This window comes from Montipora foliosa, chromosome 13, assembly GCF_036669935.1.
Source record: "Montipora foliosa isolate CH-2021 chromosome 13, ASM3666993v2, whole genome shotgun sequence".
Classification (NCBI taxonomy): Eukaryota; Metazoa; Cnidaria; class Anthozoa; order Scleractinia; family Acroporidae; genus Montipora; species Montipora foliosa.
This window is the reverse complement of record NC_090881.1, coordinates 37,644,850-37,665,071: the sequence shown is the minus strand read 5'-3', so window position 1 is coordinate 37,665,071 and position 20,222 is coordinate 37,644,850. Positions and strand designations below refer to the sequence as shown.

General features: G+C 39.8%; 1 protein-coding gene across 6 annotated transcripts in view; it reads left to right on the top strand.

Moving 5' to 3' along the window:
* LOC137983706 (intercellular adhesion molecule 5-like) overlaps nucleotides 1-15,558 on the top strand; it is a 69,434-nt gene extending 53,876 nt beyond the window's left edge. For all 6 annotated transcript variants that reach the window (XM_068830878.1, XM_068830880.1, XM_068830883.1 and 3 more), the window contains 5 exons: nucleotides 2,637-2,852; nucleotides 5,797-5,838; nucleotides 6,313-6,360; nucleotides 7,085-7,167; nucleotides 14,791-15,558. In XM_068830878.1, coding sequence (XP_068686979.1) covers nucleotides 2,637-2,852; nucleotides 5,797-5,838; nucleotides 6,313-6,360; nucleotides 7,085-7,167; nucleotides 14,791-14,844 — 443 coding nt within the window. In that variant the 3' untranslated portion in view covers nucleotides 14,845-15,558. The remainder of the gene's footprint in view (nucleotides 1-2,636; nucleotides 2,853-5,796; nucleotides 5,839-6,312; nucleotides 6,361-7,084; nucleotides 7,168-14,790) is intronic.
* Nucleotides 15,559-20,222: the final 4,664 nt, after the last annotated feature.

Here is a 20,222-nt window from a genome sequence, read left to right as displayed (position 1 = left end):
CCTGTCAGAATGAAATAAAAATGTTCACAGGTTTTTTGACTAGCACAGTGAAAGCCGCCTCCGAGATCCATAGAAAAAACAAGGAGAATAACATTTGTTTCTCTTGCTGCTGTATTACCATCACAACAACTAATTATTCATTTATCCATGGATATACCTGTCAAATTTTTCTCATGACCAAAGTGCTGTAAATGTCGCAAAAGGCGAGTTAATCATGTGACACAACAAAAGCTGACAGAAACAACCAAAAATTGGTAGGCGCTTAACTAAAACACCAAACTTTGGCATTTTCAGGTTCATTCTGCTATATTCTGGTTTATTTGGGTGTCATTCCGGCTTGTCCGGTATGTTCTGGTACCCTAACCTTCTACATGACGTTTTCATGGCTATAATAAATTGTGACGAAAATAAAGATTATTTTAGATCGAAAGATGGGTCAGTTCACTTGATTTTTGCGATTTGAAACGAAGAATGAACAGTGAAGCACTGATCACCGGATGTAATAATCACTTCTGCTGCGCCAGCTTTGGCTTGCAGGCTTTATTTTTGTTGCTGGTGCCATATAATAAACAACTTAATAACCTCGGCCGTTCGGTCGTAACGGGAAAATCTCAAACCTCGGCCTACCTCGGCCTACCGTATAATAGTAATAATAATAATAATAATAATAATAATAATAATAACAATAACAATAACAATAACAACAATAATAATAATAATAATAGAATATACGTACCCAGAGAGAAGGGAGGAAGAGGCCTGATCAGTTGTGAGAGCTGCGTGAGGAGAGAAGAGAACAATTTGAGTTGGTATGTGAAAAATATTGAAGAAGCATTACTCCAGAAAGTTGGAGATAGCAATGTAGTCAACATCTGGGAGGCTGTGGACCCAAAGGAGTGCAAAGTGAATGAAGTAAAGGAGACGGAGAATGAATGGAAGCAGAAAAGGATGCATGGGCAGTATGCGAGAGAAAAGGAAGGGATTGACTGGGATAGAACTTGGCAGTGGATTGCAAAGGGAGATGTGAAAGGATGTCCCGAGGCTCTGATATGTAGTGCCCAGGAGCAAGCTTTGAGAACAAATTATACAAGATTTCACATCGATCACACAGCAGAATCCCCTTTGTGCAGAATGTGCGGAAGTAAGGGAGAAACGGTGGCCCATGTGGTGAGTGAGTGCGGTAAGCTGGCGCAGACAGAAGTAAAGTAAAGTAAAGTAAAGTAGACCTTATTTAACGTCGATAACTCGTAACAGTAACTTTTAATCACTGACAAACCTGAGGTCGACGGTGCGCTCATTTTACTCCCCCCACTCCATCAGTGCTCCGTTTTACGGGTATTTAAAGCTACGTAGCTACACGGAAAGGAAAGGAGTCGAAACAAGGATGCGAGATCCGGGAATCGAACTCAGGTCCTCTTGCACCAAGGCCACGCACCAACCGACTGTGCCATCCTTGCTCCTGGAAGATAAAGGAAGGCACGATAACATGGCACGGTATATCCATTGGCAACTTTGTGGTAAATGTGGATTGGAAAGAGCTAATAGTTGGTATGAACAGAAGCCGGAGGGAGTGGTGGAAAGTTCAAACTTCAAGATACTGTGGGATTTCACAGTCCAGTGTGATCGAAAAATCGAGGCAAGAAGACCAGACATTGTCTTTGTTGATAAGAAAGAGAGAAAGGTTGTCATAATTGATGTTGCTAACCCAGGTGATGATAGGGTGAAGGATAAGGAACTTGAGAAGGTAGAGAAATATCAACTACTGAAAGATGAAATTGCAAAGGTCTGGCAAATGCAAAAAGTTGCCTGTTGTTATTGGGGCCCTTGGAGCTGTGTCAGTCAACTTTAAGGAGTACATGAGGCGAATCGGTGTGAAGGTGAGGTTGGAAGTTATCCAGAAAACAGCATTGTTGGGGACAGCAAAGATACTAAGAAAAGTACTATCCCTGTAAGAATAAGGACAAGAGAGACCTGAGACCTGTGGTGGCTTGTTGTAACCTGCTCCCAAGGACTATAAACACCAGGCTGAACATCCTGCCTGAGTCTACAAGGAATAATAATAATAATAATAATAATAATAATAATAATAATAATAATAATAATAATAATAATAATAATGAAATCAACATAGAACAAGAAAGTACCTGACGTTTGGAGTTGACCAATACCAAGATTCTGCCATAAACGTGAAGCATCTCCATCTTGCCTTAAAGTGAATGTTATATCTATTGTGACTGGTGCACTTGGCACCAGTTCGATAGAGATTAAGATACGAGATCTGGCATGAGAAGCTGGACCCATGTGATATCATTCAAAGATCACAATTGTCAAACAATCTTGGAACAAGGCTCCTGCTGAGATGTCTAATCTGCACGTTTTTGTGCTTGGTCATGTGATTCAGTTTTTGGGTTTTGCCATGGCTGCCATACCCTCTTCACCCTAAGCCAACCTAAGTCTAGCTTCCTGTTATGTAATTAAAATTGGGAGGTTTTTGAATTTGTATGGGCAGACTTTGGCCATGTAATATTTGCTTTCTATTAACTTTGGTGATGGTTGAATATCAACGAAGTGCTGTTTTATAGTGCAGGGGACGAATAGAATTTAATAGATGAAAATTTATATTTGTTTCTTTTAAGACCCTCCTGCGCCTGCAGCTGTTGAAGCACACACGCTTACATGCCAGGTAGATGGAAACCCTGCACCCATGATATCATGGTACGATGGAAGTAAAGCAAGTGGAACTGTGATTGCCAATGGAAAACAGTTGAAAGTAACAAAAAGTGGTTGTTACACTTGTTCTGCACGTAACTCTCTTGGACCATCACTTAACCACACATACTGCGTGACATCCAGTGAGTCATGTTTAGAAGACATTCAATCTTATTGTATGGTATACAACAGGTTTTATTAAGTGGAAGCCCCTTTGATTTGGGGCATATTTTGCATTTTAAAGCAATTAAGCCATGATAGGGAGATATTCTTAATGGCTGCAGGTGTTCATCCATTGAACGTTCATGGGACAGGAAATAATTTAACTAGTTTTTATTTGATGATTAATCTCGTCGGAGGAATGAGACAACTGCTGCTTTTTATATAAACTTATCTGATCCAGGGCAAAAATGGTTCCTAATCCACTGAATTGCACAGTCCGTCAGAATTGGGTATTGACTGGACAAATCTTTGGATTACTGGACATACATGTATTGTCTGGTCATTCTATCTGATAATCATCACAAGATAATTCGTGTTCCTGGCAAAAAAATAACAAAATGTAGACAGAGTTGTGATACTTGTGAGAAATTGTAGCCGCCGTCACAGACCGCCTAAATCACCTACTGATAACTGTGTCACGTCCGGCTGCACCGTGAGCTAAGAAATTCCTGATATTCGCAAATTAACATGATGATATGTCATCAAGTGGCCACTGCAAGCCTATCTACTGCTATATTGCAAACCCAACTTGGATTTAGTCGTTTGAGTCTAAGAAGTTTACTGGTGTATGTAACTTGTCTAATATTTAAGCATCATGCACTCTGGGACCAGGAATTAAGATTGCTCTAATTTGACTGCCCCTAAATGGGGTTGTGTTGTACCTCATTGAAAGGGCTTCACAATTGGCCAAAAGAACAATAGAAAGAACAAAGATAACAATGGATTTAGCACAGAAAACAATAGGAATTACGACACTATACAGCCAAAGAAATATAGCATTCAACAAGAGGTACGACCCTACCCCAAAAATGGGCCGTGTCAGAGAAAAAACATGATTGACCAGACAATGTGACTGGCACCTGACTTTTAGTTATTTGAAGCCCTACTTTGGCTACCACCGGTTAGCAGAAATGAAGAAAACAGGTCATCAAGCAAATGGGTTGGCATTGATCTGTTGACAAACCATCCCAGGAAAAAAGGGAACTTTATATGTGTTGTCTTTTAATAGGCCACTATCAAAAATACCACAGGGGGTCAGGGTGGTTTAGTGGTCATCGATCTCAAGTAACCACAAAACCAAAACAGTGATATTTTCGAACAACTCTAGCAAACACACGACAACCAAGGAGTAATTTCATTGGAAACTCAAGATAGTTCATAGTTTTAAATTGCCATTTCATTCTTTACTGAAAAATTTATAGGTTTTCTGGCAGACTAGTTTCTGTAAGCGACATACGGAGGAAATACTCATGGAAATCTAGACAGTTTGCCACGCGGTTGTAAATTTCCAAAAAATATTGATGACGCATGGTGATTGATCATGCGGAAAAATTAAAAAAACAGGTTTGACAAGGCAAAACTGGACTGACTCATCCATTTCTTTGGATGAGCGGCAAATCAAAGAATGTCGAGGCGGCTGGCAGACGCTTTTTTCCTCTTCCCGACTCATCTCGGAAGATCGAAAGAGGCTCTGCTCGCAGGGTACACCTTCACATGCATTTGGTCCAATCCAGTTAAGCCGGTTGATCCTAAAAAGCCCTTGTAGGGAACGGTGAACTAAGCACATTCACATTTACATTATAATACTCTTTGCTTGTCGCTCCAGATTTTGCGTTAACGTTGTTGTATTCTCTTGGGACCATTGTATGTCCCAAGAAAAACTGGAAACAATGCTTATGCAAAATTTTGGAGAGACAAACAAAGAGTATTGTGGTATTTTTGATAGTGGCAAATGGTGTTACTAATCTCGAAGGTAATTAAATGTCAATCAAGGAATCAATTAACAGAATCAAATTTTTTATCCTTTTCATTATTTCAACATTCTAAGAATTTTAATGAGTCATGACTAGAGTAGGACAAGACTCAACCTCAATATTAATAGTCACACGATGAGGTTAGCCTCTATGGGTGCTAAGGCTATCTTTTCATCATGGTGTTATTAGCTTTTTTTGCCCTCATTTTGTCAGATACATGTAATCTGAAGGTACATGAATTGTTTCACAGTGCCACATCCCTGAAACAGACCTCTTTGGTTCAAGTTTTCTTTTAAGCTTTTGACAATAATTTTTAATTTTAATCGCTGATGTCTCAGTTTGGTTTGGAAACTGAAACGGTTAGCTCTCCAGCACATTCACCAAAGGAAATGTTTGGCATTTTGAGTCAATCTCAACAAGTACTGTACTTTTTATTCTTTAGTAACAAACTCAGTCGAAACAAAATAAGATGTTAACATCTGTACTGCTAGTCGCAACAATCGCCAAGGTTCCAAATATTCAACAGTTTACTCAATCATCTTGTTTACAGGAAAGTATTCGAAATCTATTAACAGATTAGCATTATAGTTAACAAATGCCGGGATTAATAGACATTAACAAAGAACAATATGTACATACCCATTTGGAGTCATTCAAGTCTGCGACTAGTAGTGTCGGCTTCAACGATCTTATCAATCAATTACGTAAGGCATTGTTACGTCATGTCACCTAAAAACGTCACGCATTAATTTCGTGTTAGATCGAAACAACATCTTTCCTTCACAATGACTTTTAAAATGACTTTTAAAATAAGTACATGTAAGTGCTATTAAAAGAAAAACTGGTTTGAGTTTTGGTTACAATTACTGTAGAGATTACTTGCTATGGCAAAACACTGAAGTTCGGTACAAGTTTTAATTTTGTTTGGTGCTGATAGCTTATTTTTGTGCTTCAGAGAGACCTTCCACGGCAACACACACTACCACAGGATTGCTATATAACTAAGTGATAAACTTGACGTCAATTCTATAAAGTCAATGTTTTAGTTCGTTACAAGTGTTGATTTTGTTATGTGCTGATGATTTCCTTTTGATTTCTGTTTTTGTATCAGTGAAACCTTCCACAGAAACGCCTACTCCCACAGAATTAGCAAGTGAGTGGTTAACATTGACGTCAACTATTTAAAGTCAAGCTTTTAGTTACAATTGTTGTTATTATATAGCTGAATCTTTTCCCCCAACAGTGTGCGCTCTCATTGGTTACTTTGAGGTCACATGACATCTAACAATAAAACTGTTTCCCGCCAGAAGTCTCTGAGCGGGCAACAGTGAAAAATCTATGACGTCACAGGGTAACAGTGCACTGTTACCCGCGAATGTTGACCGACGACCGCCGTTGCTGTTGCCGTTGCACGTTTTTCTTTTTGTGATATATAACAAATCACTTTATGACTGGTCCCTCGGGAAACAGTTTATTTTGTTTCCCTCGAATTTGAATGTTTTCCTCGGCTGCACCTCAGGGAAACATTGAGATTCTTGGGAAACAAAATGAACTGTTTGCCTCGGGATCAGTCATTAAGTGTTTAATGTTGTTACGTGCTGATACTTTCCTGGTGAATTCTATTTAGTGCCAGTGAAACCTCCCACAAGAACGCCTACTCCTGCAGAGACATCAAGTTAGTGGTTACATGTAATTTAAGATTACCTATATACAGAAACTGCCTTTTAGAGAAGTCATTTAAAAAGAGGGATTAAACCGCGAGTGTTCATTCCCAAGGCTACTATTTCTGCACTGGTTGATGTACACAGTATGACCTAAAAAGTGATTGAGATATTTTTGTTCAAGTGGGGGACATGCATAAAGAAACTTAATCCCCATTTAGATTTCTGGTTAGCACACAGTGTATTCATACAAGTACCTCGAAACATATATAACAAAAAGCGATAATAACCAAATAGCAATGAATACAAATGCAACTATTGTGCGAGGTTCTCAAGAATACACGTACGTTACTTCTCTCAATGCAGTGTCCCCCTTTTACTGTCCTTAAAGCGAGGCAATCAGCTTTCAGCCACGCAACGGTCATGAAACAGTGTGTACGTTTGATTATTCTTAAAATCTCTTCAAGTCATACAAACTGATACAAGGCGGAAAGTGAAAGCTGAATATTTATTTTTAGTATAATTACATAGGTGATTATTGAGAATTCTCTGCGCTAATTGGTTGCAGTTGAGGTGATTATTACGCGATAATCACCTAAGTGTTTTTTTCAAATAATCACCTATGTAATTATACTAAAAGAATTATTCACCCCAGGCTCGGTGAATATTGGCGAATAATTGTTAAATACTGTACATTTGAAAATTTCGTGTGATCTAATGGCACTTTTGCTACTTTAGATGTTGGAAATTTGACTGTTCCACCAGAATCGAGTAATGATACTGCTGTCAACTCCACCGCACCACAACCTCTAAAGCAACAGGTATGGAAGAATGAACACCATAAGTTTCCATTTCCTTATGCTGTGTAATATTTATTTCGTTGCCGACTTAACTCTATCAAGGATTCCCATGGTCATCAGTATGCCTGGGTTCTTGTTCCTTAAGTATCAATAATGTACCTTCGATCTCCCCTTTTCCCGTTACCTTGTACTCCACTTTCCTTTTCTGCCTTGGCTCTGTATTGACCCTGTTTATCTTCCGTCCCCTTATCTCTCTCACTTCCGGCATTTGTTCTCTTATGGATGTTTCTCCTTCTTGCTTAGCCATCGCCTTGCCTTTTAGAAGATATAGACCAAATCGGCCAACACAATGTTGTACCCAATTCAAATCTCCCGGGGGTAAGATGTAATGTTTTAAAAAAAACGAGCAGCAGTGTTTTATACGCCTCGTGCGCTTTTAAGAGGCTTTCCGCCTAAGAATCAACCACTGAATTTGGGTCAAAATTTCGATTTCCTTCAAAATTTCTCCACGAAACAAGGTTGATACAAGGTAAAAGAAAATACATTTTGTTTTTTATTCTTGACAACAGTTGCGATTTTAAAGAGAATGTGATCGATACCCGAAACCCTCAAATTGCGACTTTAACGAAACCGAAATTAGCCTTCTTTCGGATGCTTTCTGCCGCGCGTATATTTAGCGTACGAAGATAAGAATTACACCAGCATAAGATACATCATTGTACTTAAAACAAATGGTAAAATTAAACCAGAGTATAGAAAAGTACTAAAATTGTGGTCACTTAAACAGGACAATGTCAACGTCATTTTCAAGAAGCGGGCCAAGTGGTTCAGCGAAAAGCGAAATTTCTCATAATTCTGACTTATTTGGAGAACATCTTGTATTTTTCTGGAAAGTATTAAGATAGATCCTTGAAACCATGAAATAAAATTTATTGGTATTCTTCTGTGTGAAGAGTTACGATCGTAATAAAATGACATAAATTCGCCATTTGGCGATGCACCGCAGTGTGAAGCCACCTGAGCAAGACATTGGTTTTCGCTTATATTTTCTGATTGTTGAAGCTCAAATATCGGTTTAAATTGATAGATGTAGCATTGGTAATGAGCTGATAACAATAATAGCATTCGATGTAAAACTTACCTTAGACTTACCTTAGACACTCTAAACTCTTGGCTCCTGTGAAGATCTTCTAAAATTTCTCTTAAAATGTTCTTTAAAACTTCAGTAAAAAGAAGAAGTATTAAAAAAGTTTTGGCAGATTAATTTCGCTCTATGTCGAGCCTCTTCAATGCCTTTGTTAAAAGATTATTCTAAAACCCAACAGCTAAAAAGGTGGGGTCAGTCTTTGTCTACTACGACCCTTGGGATTTTAAAGTAATTCCATTCCGTTTTATTATTCATTAGCCGTTCAGGTGGAACATTTTTCAATCTCACGGCTTCTGCGATCTGCCTTGTCATCGAGTCATTTCTGTATGATCCCGTAACTTTCATATTAAATACTTGTCTTTCTTCTTCGTGTTTCTCTCTGCAGTGTCTCCACAGCACCGATCCTTCTTTTCTCCCCTCCAGGAGTTTTAGATGTTCTTTTCCACGACTATATGCATTTCTGGCGCTTTCTCCTACATATATATCTCCACATTTTTCACACTCTATCTCGTATGTGACATTATTCGTGTCACGGGCGTTCTTCCCATCCCCTCCCGTGCACACCAAGCAATCTTCTCTGTCACACGACGTATGTCTTAGGGGGTCGGATCTTTGTAGCAGTCTCTTTAGTGACGTGCCTGCTTGTTCGACTATCTTAATCTTGAAACCTTGTCTTTTCACTTCGTTCTGCATCCTGTTCTTTAGTTCAGAGTTGGGTGTGACAGGGATGAATATGACAGAGTCATAGCCTCCTTTTGTATACCACTCTCTTTGCTTTCTTTTTTTCTCTTCCTCCCGCTCTTCTCTCTTCCACTCTCTGGGTCTGTACATGGGTCTTATTCCTCTCTTATCGTTATCGTTAATCTTGTTGTACGCCTTAACCGCTGATAATAGTACTTCATGTCTAAATTTCTTACTATACCCCGAGTACTGCATCTTACGCATTAGGTCATTGGCATGGTAACAACTTTTCGAGGCAAAAGCTCGCTGCAGTTGAGCAATACGCGTAGGAGCTCCTGAGTAAGCACTGTTCTTTTTGTTGCCCACGGCATGGCTGATCTAGCGTTAATGACTGATTTAGTTGACACATCTTTCGAGTAGAACTCATGTAAGATGACGCGGCTACCAGAGACATTTTGTTCAGGGTTGCTTTCTTCTATCCAAACCTTTAAATCGAGTATGGGGATTTTTCTGTCTTGGTGTTCAGACGGACAATCAACCTCTATCTGTATGGATGGGTGAATACTATTCCCTATTTCTTGCATAAGCAACATTGTTCTCTTGTCTACAGGGACGCCGGTACTACTTTGCGATTCATGTCTACTAACAATTTCACCATTCTCACGGCTCATTTGGGGTTTTTACAATCCCATTTGGGGTTTTTACAATCCCAACACGCTGTGGATTTACTTTATCACCTGAAGGAGAGAAAGATTGGTACTACGAACGTGGAAAAATTGTGTCGTACGGTGTGTAATGGTTTGCCTGACAAACGGAATTGTAATGAGATGGAAGAGCAGCGATGCGATGAGTTGCCTCAGAAAGGAGAGATATCAAAATACGAAAATACAGAAGGAGTCTAAATCCTTTTTGAAAGACCAATCAGCGTTGGAAGAATTTAAAGTGGTCTGGGAGCAAGAAAAACAATGTTGCCGTCAGAAGTTGAAAGAAAAGAGAAAGGCCAAACAAAAATTCCTGTGCGAGAAGTACATACACTACGGCATCCCTGACGAGATAGATGGAATTCTAGTCCGAGATCAGGAGATACCGGAGACTTACCACGATACAGCTAAACCCCGTTGCTACGGAGGTGTTGTTGGTACAAATAAAGTTGTTGTTGTTGTTGTTGTTGTCGACGAGAACGAAGAGCGTTTGCTAAGTTTACCTCCTAAGTTCTCTGTATACGAAGATATTGACACTGTCAAATGCGAGGTACAAGTAGAAAAAGGCCTCAGTAAATTGAGGTGGTCTATGGCTAAGAGCAGCGAAGGACAACGGCGAGATGAAGAGAAGGAGCAATGCGAAGAACAGGAGAAAGTACATGACCAGTATTATAATTTAGAGAGCAAAACGTTCAACTTTACTAAACTCCGAGCGACTGAGCTTCCTTTTAATAAAAGAGTGCACCTTCCTGGCCCTCTTGAGGAAAATACCGAATTAAAGCTCCAGGCATTAAAAACTAGACTGATTGAAACGGTGGGAGAGTATAAACGTAAAAATGGTAGAAAAAGCCTGCAAAACCTCCAAAAAGAAGAAGAGAGTGGTCTGAAAACGCTGACAGAGAAGAGACGCACTGGCGAGGTTGTGGTTTTTCAAACAGATAAGTCCGGACGGTTCTCGTTTGATACCACTGAAAATTACAAGAGGTCATACGAGGAGCATATCCGGAACGATACCATCATAACGGCAGGCCAGTATAAAAAGTCAGAACAAGAGATGAATGCCCATTCTGTTATGTGGACACGAATACTGCAAGCTGGGAAAGACAATGGAAATGAGGGCCGGATCAGGAATAATATGGTCAGCTGTAACGATCCTCTCCCGCCATTGTATACTCTCAGGAAAGACCATAAGAAGTGTAATGACCCTGAAACTGGTCCACCCTCTAGGCCGGTGTGCGGAGCTGAGTCATCTTTCAACCAGAGAATGTCGCATCTGATGTCAATGATCCTCAAGAGAATAGAAGAGAGAGAAGATAGTATCTGCATGAGCACCGAAGAAATGATGGCAGAGATAAAGAGAGTGAATGACGAAGGCTGCGACGAAGACGTAATAATTGGGTCAGCGGATGTAAAAGCATTGTACCCCAGCCTTGACATAGACTTCACTATTGAGAAGATTTGCGAGATATTCTATGGCTGCGATACTAATTTTGAGTGCATAGATTATGACGAGTTAGGGCTCTACCTTGCACTTAACGTAGACCAGAGCAGGATTAGTAGCCTCGGTTTGGAGAGTGTATGCCCCAAGAGAAGGTCAGAACGTGGAAGGCCACCCACCATGACAGGAAGTGGAACTCAAGATGTAAAGGGGAATAGGTTTGCACCATGGGTAAGACCTAATGGAGTACCCAATTACAGAGAAAAGAGGAGAATGTTAACCGAAGCCCTCAGTGTGGCCCTTAAGTTCATCATGAAACATCATGTTTACACATTTAACAATGAGATGAGATTACAACAAGAGGGTGGACCGATTGGTTTAAAGCTCACAGGTGTCATTGCCCAGGTGTTTATGGTTTGGTGGGATAGGACTGACATGCCTAGGAGTAAGAATGTACAAAAGATACGTTGACGACATTAACATAGTGGTAGCGGCGGCAAAACCCCAAATGAGCTGTAAGAATGGTGAAATTGTTAGTAGACATGAATCGCAAAGTAGTACCGGCGTCCCTGTAGACAAGAGAACAATGTTGCTTATACAAGAAATAGGGAATAGTATTCACCCATCCATACAGATAGAGGTTGATTGTCCGTCTGAACACCAAGACAGAAAAATCCCCATACTCGATTTAAAGGTTTGGATAGAAGAAAGCAACCCTGAACAAAATGTCTCTGGTAGCTGCGTCATCTTACATGAGTTGTACTCGAAAGATGTGTCAACTAAATCAGTCATTAACGCTAGATCAGCCATGCCGTGGGCAACAAAAAGAACAGTGCTTACTCAGGAGCTCCTACGCGTATTGCTCAACTGCAGCGAGCTTTTGCCTCGAAAAGTTGTTAACAACCATGCCAATGACCTAATGCGTAAGATGCAGTACTCGGGGTATAGTAAGAAATTTAGACATGAAGTACTATTATCAGCGGTTAAGGCGTACAACAAGATTAACGATAACGATAAGAGAGGAATAAGACCCATGTACAGACCCAGAGAGTGGAAGAGAGAAGAGCGGGAGGAAGAGAAAAAAAGAAAGCAAAGAGAGTGGTATACAAAAGGAGGCTATGACTCTGTCATATTCATCCCTGTCACACCCAACTCTGAACTAAAGAACAGGATTCAGAACGAAGTGAAAAGATAAGGTTTCAAGATTAAGATAGTCGAACAAGCAGGCACGTCACTAAAGAGACTGCTACAAAGATCCGACCCCCTAAAACATACGTCATGTGACAGAGAAGATTGCTTGGTGTACACGGGAGGGGATGGGAAGAACGCCTGTGACACGAATAATGTCACATACGAGATAGAGTGTGAAAAATGTGGAGATATATATGTAGGAGAAAGCGTCAGAAATGCATATACTCGTGGAAAAGAACATCTAAAACTCCTGGAGGGGAGAAAAGAAGGTGCTGTGGAGACACTGCAGAGAGAAACACGAAGAAGAAAGACAAGTATTTAATATAAAAGTTACGGGATCATACAGAAATGACTCGATGACAAGGCAGATCGCAGAAGCCGTGAGATTGAAAAATGTTCCACCTGAACGGCTAATGAATAATAAAACGGAATGGAATTACTTTAAAATCTCAAGGGTCGTAGTAGACAAAGACTGACCCCACCTTTTTAGCTGTTGGGTTTTAGAATAATCTTTTAACAAAGGCATTGAAGAGGCTCGACATAGAGCGAAATTAATCTGCCAAAACTTTTTTAATACTTCTTCTTTTTACCGAAGTTTTAAAGAACATTTTAAAAGAAATTTTAGACGATCTTCACAGGAGCCAAGAGTTTAGAGTGTCGAAGAGATAAACACAAGGTTAAAACATGGTTTGGTGATTGGTCTAGGCCTAGGTTTGGACCATTTACTGTTGTAAATGACCGGCCTAACACTGTATGTCATTGATCTCCTTGTCCTTCCTCTACTTATTCTCCCCTGTCCTCCGACAATAGGGAATGTCCAAGTCTAAGAAAATTCTGCACAATTTCATGCCGTTTTATTTAAATGTGTGTATGCCTTTGTATCTGATGTAAAAAGGCAGGGTTCGCACGCACCTTGAAAGTACTTGAAAGTCCTTGAATTTGAAAATAAAAATTCAAGGCCTTAAAATTCCTTGAAAATTGCAGTCAGTGCTGGAAAGTCCTCGAAACTTGTAGCTAATTTCATCTATCCTAGATTCTAGAGTGCCTAATTTGAAAATATATGCTACTGGCAGAACAGTAGCGACACATAATAGTAAAAAAATAAATAAAAACGATCATTACAACTCTCCGAACGTTCATCAAGCGCCGAGTACATTTTCCTGTTCTTTGTTATATTCATTGCTCTGATTGATTCAATGTCTGTAATTCTAAGAGCCAATGAAATGTTTTGTAGTCTTCGCTCTTTCCGCGAAAAGTCATGTGCCTCGAGTGCTTCCTGTTGTTTGCGTGGGTGTTGTTTGTTCGGCTATTGTTTCACGAATAAAAGATTTACAACAATGGGAAAGTGTGTTTTCAGCGACTTGTGGCTTCAGAAACCACTGTAAAAGAGTGGCTACGCGAAGTAAGGGTGACAAACACAAGGCACGATGCATTGTGTGCATGAAGGATGTTGACATTTCGAGCATGGGAGAGTCGGCGCACACTAGCTATATGAACAGCTGCTTATCGCTTGATTTTGCAGTGCGTGGAGTCCTTGAAAAATGGAAAATGTGTCCTTGAAAGTACTTGAAAAGTCCTTGAATTTTTAGTTGAAAAAAGCGTACGAACCCTGAAAAGGGAAAGGAAAGGAAAGGAACTTTATTTAAGTGTCTAGTCGTTCTAGCGCTGGAGCGCTAATTGGGGACACTGTAAACTGAAATGAACAATGAAAGTAAATCAAGTCAAATGTTGGTTTTTGAGGAGAGGGGAAACCGGAGTACCCGGAGAAAACCTCTCGGTGCAGAGTAGAGAACCAACAAACTCAACCCACATATGACGCCGAGTCCGGGAATCGAACCCGGGCCACATTGGTGGGAGGCGAGTGCTCTCACCACTGCGCCATCCCTGCACTCTCAACAAGCGGGATTAGATTGGCTGAGGTCAAGAAGCAAGTTGAATGTTATCTTACTAATCACTTAGTTTTATAGCATCCCTTTACTCCCATCTAACACTTACGCTATTTGTGGAAATCCCTTTTAGTCCATCCGTCAAGCTCACTCTCCTCTGCTGGGTTTCTCTTATTGTCCGTTTTTCTCATCCTTTCCATCTTACGTTCTTCCACTTTCCCTGCTTCTTTTTTTTTTTCGTCTTTCTTCCTTTCGTCCTCCTTGTGGCTCATGCTTTCTTCTGCTGCCCCTCTCCCACACGTCCACTCGTCCTTCTGTTTCCTTTCCTGGTTTTTCTTACTGTTCCCCACTCGCATCCGTTTTGCTTCTGCCTTTTCTGTTTCCTTTCGCTGTTGGAAAATCTTCCAAAATTTCCCTTCCCAGGTTAGCACCTGTCCCTTGCCTGGTACTATTTTACTATCTCCAGGACGACATCTCCGACTACTCTCCGGGTCAAACCTTTTTTCTGGGGTATCCCTTTCGTAGTGCAGTAATGCTCTTTTTTCAGGTAGTCTCTTAAACTTTTTTAAGTGTTTTACTCATGTTTTGTTTCGTTTCAAGGTGGCCCTCTGTGGATTATTATGTGCGGTTGTTGGTCTTTTAGTACATGTATGATGGGTACACAATGGAAAATAACTGGACTCTTTACCTTTGGACCTTGGAATTTGAAATATTTTGTATGTTCAGCATTTGGAGTCACAAACATGAGGAACCGTCTCGAATTTTGCTAAACGTTACGGATCGGCTAGTTGAAGACCTTGCCAAGAAAATTGACAGCGTGGAACGTGGGTGTGTGGATATGGATTGTGTAAAGTTTAAGTTAAGAGTTTGCATTTCTTTTGGGCGTTAACTGTATGTTAAACTGTCAACTTTCCTGTGGTGCCCTCTCTTAATTTTCATTGATAATCTGAAAATGTCCTCCTTGTTTCTCCATTCAAGGTCTGCCAGATTTTTAAAATTGTTTTGATGCTCTTTGGCAACTGCTGCTTTTGGTTAGTCTAACATTGTAACCAGTTAATCCATTGATTAATTAATTAGTGCCTATTGAATGCTGACTGATGCCATCAGAAACCCATAAGGGTTGAAACGTGTAACGGCCCCTTGTGTGCTGGGAAACAAGCTTCTGAATATTCCAATTTGCTAAGTACCATATTTGGAACAACAAGAGCGAGGGGTTTCCAAATATGGTACTTAGCACTGAAACGTTCAACCAATCAGTTCGCACTGAATATTCGGAAGCTGTGAACGCGCGTTACACGTTTCAACCCTTATGTGTTTCTGATGCCATATATACATTTTTTTGTGTTCAATAAATGTTTTTTAACCTCACTTCATTGAGTCCTTTTCCTTCATGTGTCCTTATAATGGTAATTTTAGAAATTCCTGTAGGGCAAATATTATCTGGCAGATTTAGCAGACAGTACGACGGCAAAATAGGACGTGAGAGCACGTGGAAAAGTCTGGACTCGATGGCCGGTCACGTCACGTGCACGACGGCATTTTCAGTGTTTTCACGTCGCGAGGAGAACGCCAACTTCATCCGAATAGTTTTCAAGATTCCCAAAAGGGAAAGTAATATTTTTTGCTTACCAACAGTAAAATGTTTTGACATTCTCTTTTGCTTCCTGAATGCAGTGGCCTTTTTCACACTCAATTTTGAGTCCGTGAAGAAAGTTACTTTGAGTGTCTTCTTGTTGGCTTCAGGTGTGTGAAGGTATGAACTCTTAATTGGCTGAAGGCATAGTTATTTCTAAGATACAAAGGGAAAAAAGTATCCTTCAACTTAATTGGACTGTCTACAGCTGTATGTCCATTTTTATCTTTTTTCTCGACTCCAATAACGGGTAAACAAACAGTTTTTTGGTTTTAAAGTTATCTTCGGTTTATTCCGTCGTTATATCAAGATGAAAGCGATGAAGAGAAGAAAAAGTACATAAACCTGTCAATGATAGTCGGAGAAGAAAGAAACCATGAAAACCATCCGAAATTGTGTGCTCTTGACATTAAGTTGCAGGTAGCATTCAAACAGTAAGTCACGATCGTCTTTAGCGAAACGCAACTCGGATTTACAGTCCGTATCACTCCATGCATTTCTGTCAAATCAAAATTCCTGTACGGAAAAACAGGCCTAGAAGAAAACGCGTACTACGGAAAAATGGATATCCGTTATCTGAAATTACACAACTTTTATCGCGCAGCTGAATAAAGAAATTGACTTTTTCCTCTAAGGACAAAAAAAAACCATTGCACGAGGTAAATATCATCAACATCTGCATTTACATGTATACGTTTGCAGGAACTATATATGGGTAACTTAAAAATAAGAAACTTAAATGAATATTGACAGTAATGGTAATCAATTAGCTAAAGTAATTAAAAAGAAAAATTCTAAACAAAAATGTTCGTCTTCCATTCAGACTTAATCATCGTAAGAGGTTACTCAATTTCTCCTTTAAGTAACTAGAGAATTTGCCGAGACAATTTCTGATGGAAGCCTGTTCCATTTTTTCGTCGTTCTTGGAAAAAGGAATATTTAAAGACATTATTTGCGTGCTCAATACAATATTTGAAGTTGTGAGATCCACTGGTACGAGTTACGTTACCTAATGACAAATACTTAGATTTGTTAACATGAATTATTTCATTTGTCATTTTGTACATAAATAGAGGATATTACGTGGCCGCGCGGAGATACGAAATTCTCTCCGAGTATTGAAATTATTTCAGGAGTGAGCGCAGCGACCGAGTGAAATATTTTTCAACACGAGAAGACAAATTTCTTATCTCCAAGCTGCCATGCAATATTTTATTTATATAAACACCAATGAAATACTAAATCATTTTATGAAAGGCATCGAATGGCGTGATTTTTATATGAACCATAGCAACAGTGATCTTTTCACGTGTGAAAATAACATCTCTGTTTTCGCGCGAAAGCTCACTTGGTATTTCATTGTTGTTTATATAATAAACGAGCATATTGACGGCAAAAAGTTAGAGATTCCCATTCGAAGCCATTTCATCATTGATTCATTCCTCACGGGACCCTTAGAACCCACAAATGACCAGCTCCCAATGTCAGTGGCTCCATAGCTCAGTTGGTTCGATCGTCGCACCGGAATCGCGAGGTCACGGGTTCAAACCCCGTTGAAATCCTGAATTTTTCAGGCTTCTCTACGCAATTGTAAAAATTGCGTTCATAACTGCGAAGATCATAGCTTCACTTGATTTCATATCCGCAGTTCATATATGATTCATTTCATATACCATTTCATCTTTAAACACAGGTAAGTAATTGTAACTTTTGCAATCCTCCTTTGTCCCTTTCTTAAAAACTCCGTGAACAACGGGGAGATGTAACAGAGCTGTTGTTACGCAAATCAACATTAGGTTTGTTGAAATCCTCAGTGAGTATGATGTTACGGCTGTTAATTCGCTGGCCGAGACGCATTAAGCTCATCCAGGCTAGCAACATTTCCACTAGGATTATGATGAGTTCCAATGATTAGCGAACATTGGGCTTCGCCGTTTGGCACTGGGTTCATATAATTTCGCAATTTGTATCAAGATTGTGCATGTGAGTGACAAGTAGATCATTCTTATTAGCTTGGAATACACCACCACCATGGGTACCAGTTGACCTGGCTTTCCCGAATGCAGTAAAACCAGAGGGGAAGACTTCACCAATGTTGATGACAGAAGTTAGCCAAGATTCGGTTCAATAGACCAATTCGGCTAACTCAATGTTGTACCCAATTCAGATCCTTTGGGAATAAAACGTTTTGTTCCAAATATTTCCATATGAATGCAACATTATCATGCAAATGCAACACACAAAGATCCTTAACCCCGAGAGATCTGAATTGGGTACAACATTGCGTTAGCCGAATTGGTCTATATAACACGCTTAAGAGCAGTTCTCTAAGAAAGTCAAGCAAAGTTGGAAATGAAAATTTTTAACACCCCTTCATTTTCTGTGTGGATGTCTGGAGGGATGAACGAAAACAGCCATATTAGGACCAGCTGACGTATCGTTACCATGGTAACCGCCATTGATCATGACACTCTTCGGAGCAGGAATTTTACCATCTAATAGACCCTATGCAAAAATGGCTGCCTTTAAATTATTCTATTGTTCATATTCAAAATAGCCCAACTAACCTCGTTTTTGAGACAAAAATTCTAAAGAATTTGTTATCCTGAACGAGGTTAGTTGGGCTATTTTGAATATGAACAAAAGAATAATTTATTTGCATAGGGTCTATAGTTAACATATATGTGTCCACTTCTCGGACAGATGTGAGCCAATTCTAATGATATTCCACCAGACAGTAGGGCTATGCTTCTAATTACTAAAGGATGCTGTGAAAGTATTTTGACTTCTGCGAACAAGGAGAAAATACTTGCTGCATTATGTCACCTGTCGGCCATTTTGAAAAACAGCAAAAAAGAGCACAGCTTTTTTTCTTATTTTCTTCTAAAGTGTGTTTTGTTCCCGGTCACCACATTTGCAGCAGGGCTAATACAGTTATCATAGTCCTTAAATATTGAAAAACTAGTTTGGGGAAAATTACAGTTTGGACAAAAATTATTTCGCTCCAAAATGGTTTACAGAGAGTTTTTGAGCTCCGACAGTATTTCAACTATCCTATCTGTAAAATGCCGTCGATTTATGAAGCTTTACATCCGTTTAGTTTGATAATATTCAAATGAAGAAAAAGCCTACCTTGCAAATTTTTGTAATTTGCACATTTTGATCGCGCTCGTTTCCCTTCGTTGGTTCCATTTTCTCGACCAAATTTAGCACAGGCTCTAAACATCGGTCCTCTCACATCGAAAACAACGGCTGTGGAATGTGACAACAGCGACTGGTGCATTCAAGCCGCATACGCATCAAGAATATACTCGATGATTAAGGCCCTGTTTACAAGTGGGTAGGATAACCCTACTGCTAGGGTTACCCAAGCAGGAGGGTCAAAGATAGACCGGGTTTACAAGCAAAATTTCACAGGTACGGTTACCTTACCACCCGGGACAACTTTGTGTGCTTGGTAACCGCCAGTCTCTACCGCATCAAGGTACCAAAAAGTCGCAGTAAGAATGAGCCATCCCCACTTCCTTAATAGCTTAATCCTAAACGAGAGTGTTTCAGTCATGTGCAGAAGAGAACTAAATGTTTCATATTTGCCTCTCACTCTCATACATTTTCGCTGTAAAGTACATTAAGTCGGTAGTATGTTGTGTTTGATATTTTACAGTTTCTCAGTGCGCAAACGTTCTGGGGAAGTGGCTGAAAAATGTCACTTGAATTTGATCAGCCACTGCTAACTTGTTTTGTCTTCTTGAACTTTTCTTGGGAACATTTCCTCCTCTTTGCTTTGCACTCTTCTGGACATGAACTCAAACTAAAACTCCCTGATTGACAGGCAGTCGCATAGTTTCAAGTCTGACCCTTGATGATAATTTATTCCATAACGATTGTGCAGCCATGGAAAAGGCTTTCTCCAAGCATTTTCTTTTACTTAAAAGAAGGCACAGCTGACAGTAAGGTTTCGTTTGACCGCAAGCTTTATGACGATTTCTTCATTACAACCAAATTTGTGATAAAGGTAGGTGCGATCTCATGAATGGCCTTAAATGTGATTATCAATATTTTGAACTTTACCCCGAACCTTACTGGTAACCAATGTATCTCTTGTAATAGTGGTGTGAGGTGACAGTAACACGAAGAGTTGGTAATAGGCCGGGCAGCCGCATTTTGTCAATTTGCTAGGGAGACCATAAAGTAGGTTGTTACAGCAATCCATCTGTCTGATTACCAACGCATCAACCAAGGTTTGTGTAGATTCGTATGTAATATAATCTCGGGGCTTTCGGATGTTGTACAAATGATAGTATGCTGCACTACAAGTTTTTGTCATGTGGGTGTCCAGTTTTTTGTGCGAGTCTGGCCAAACAACCTTGACAATTCATCAATAGCCACCGTCGTAAAT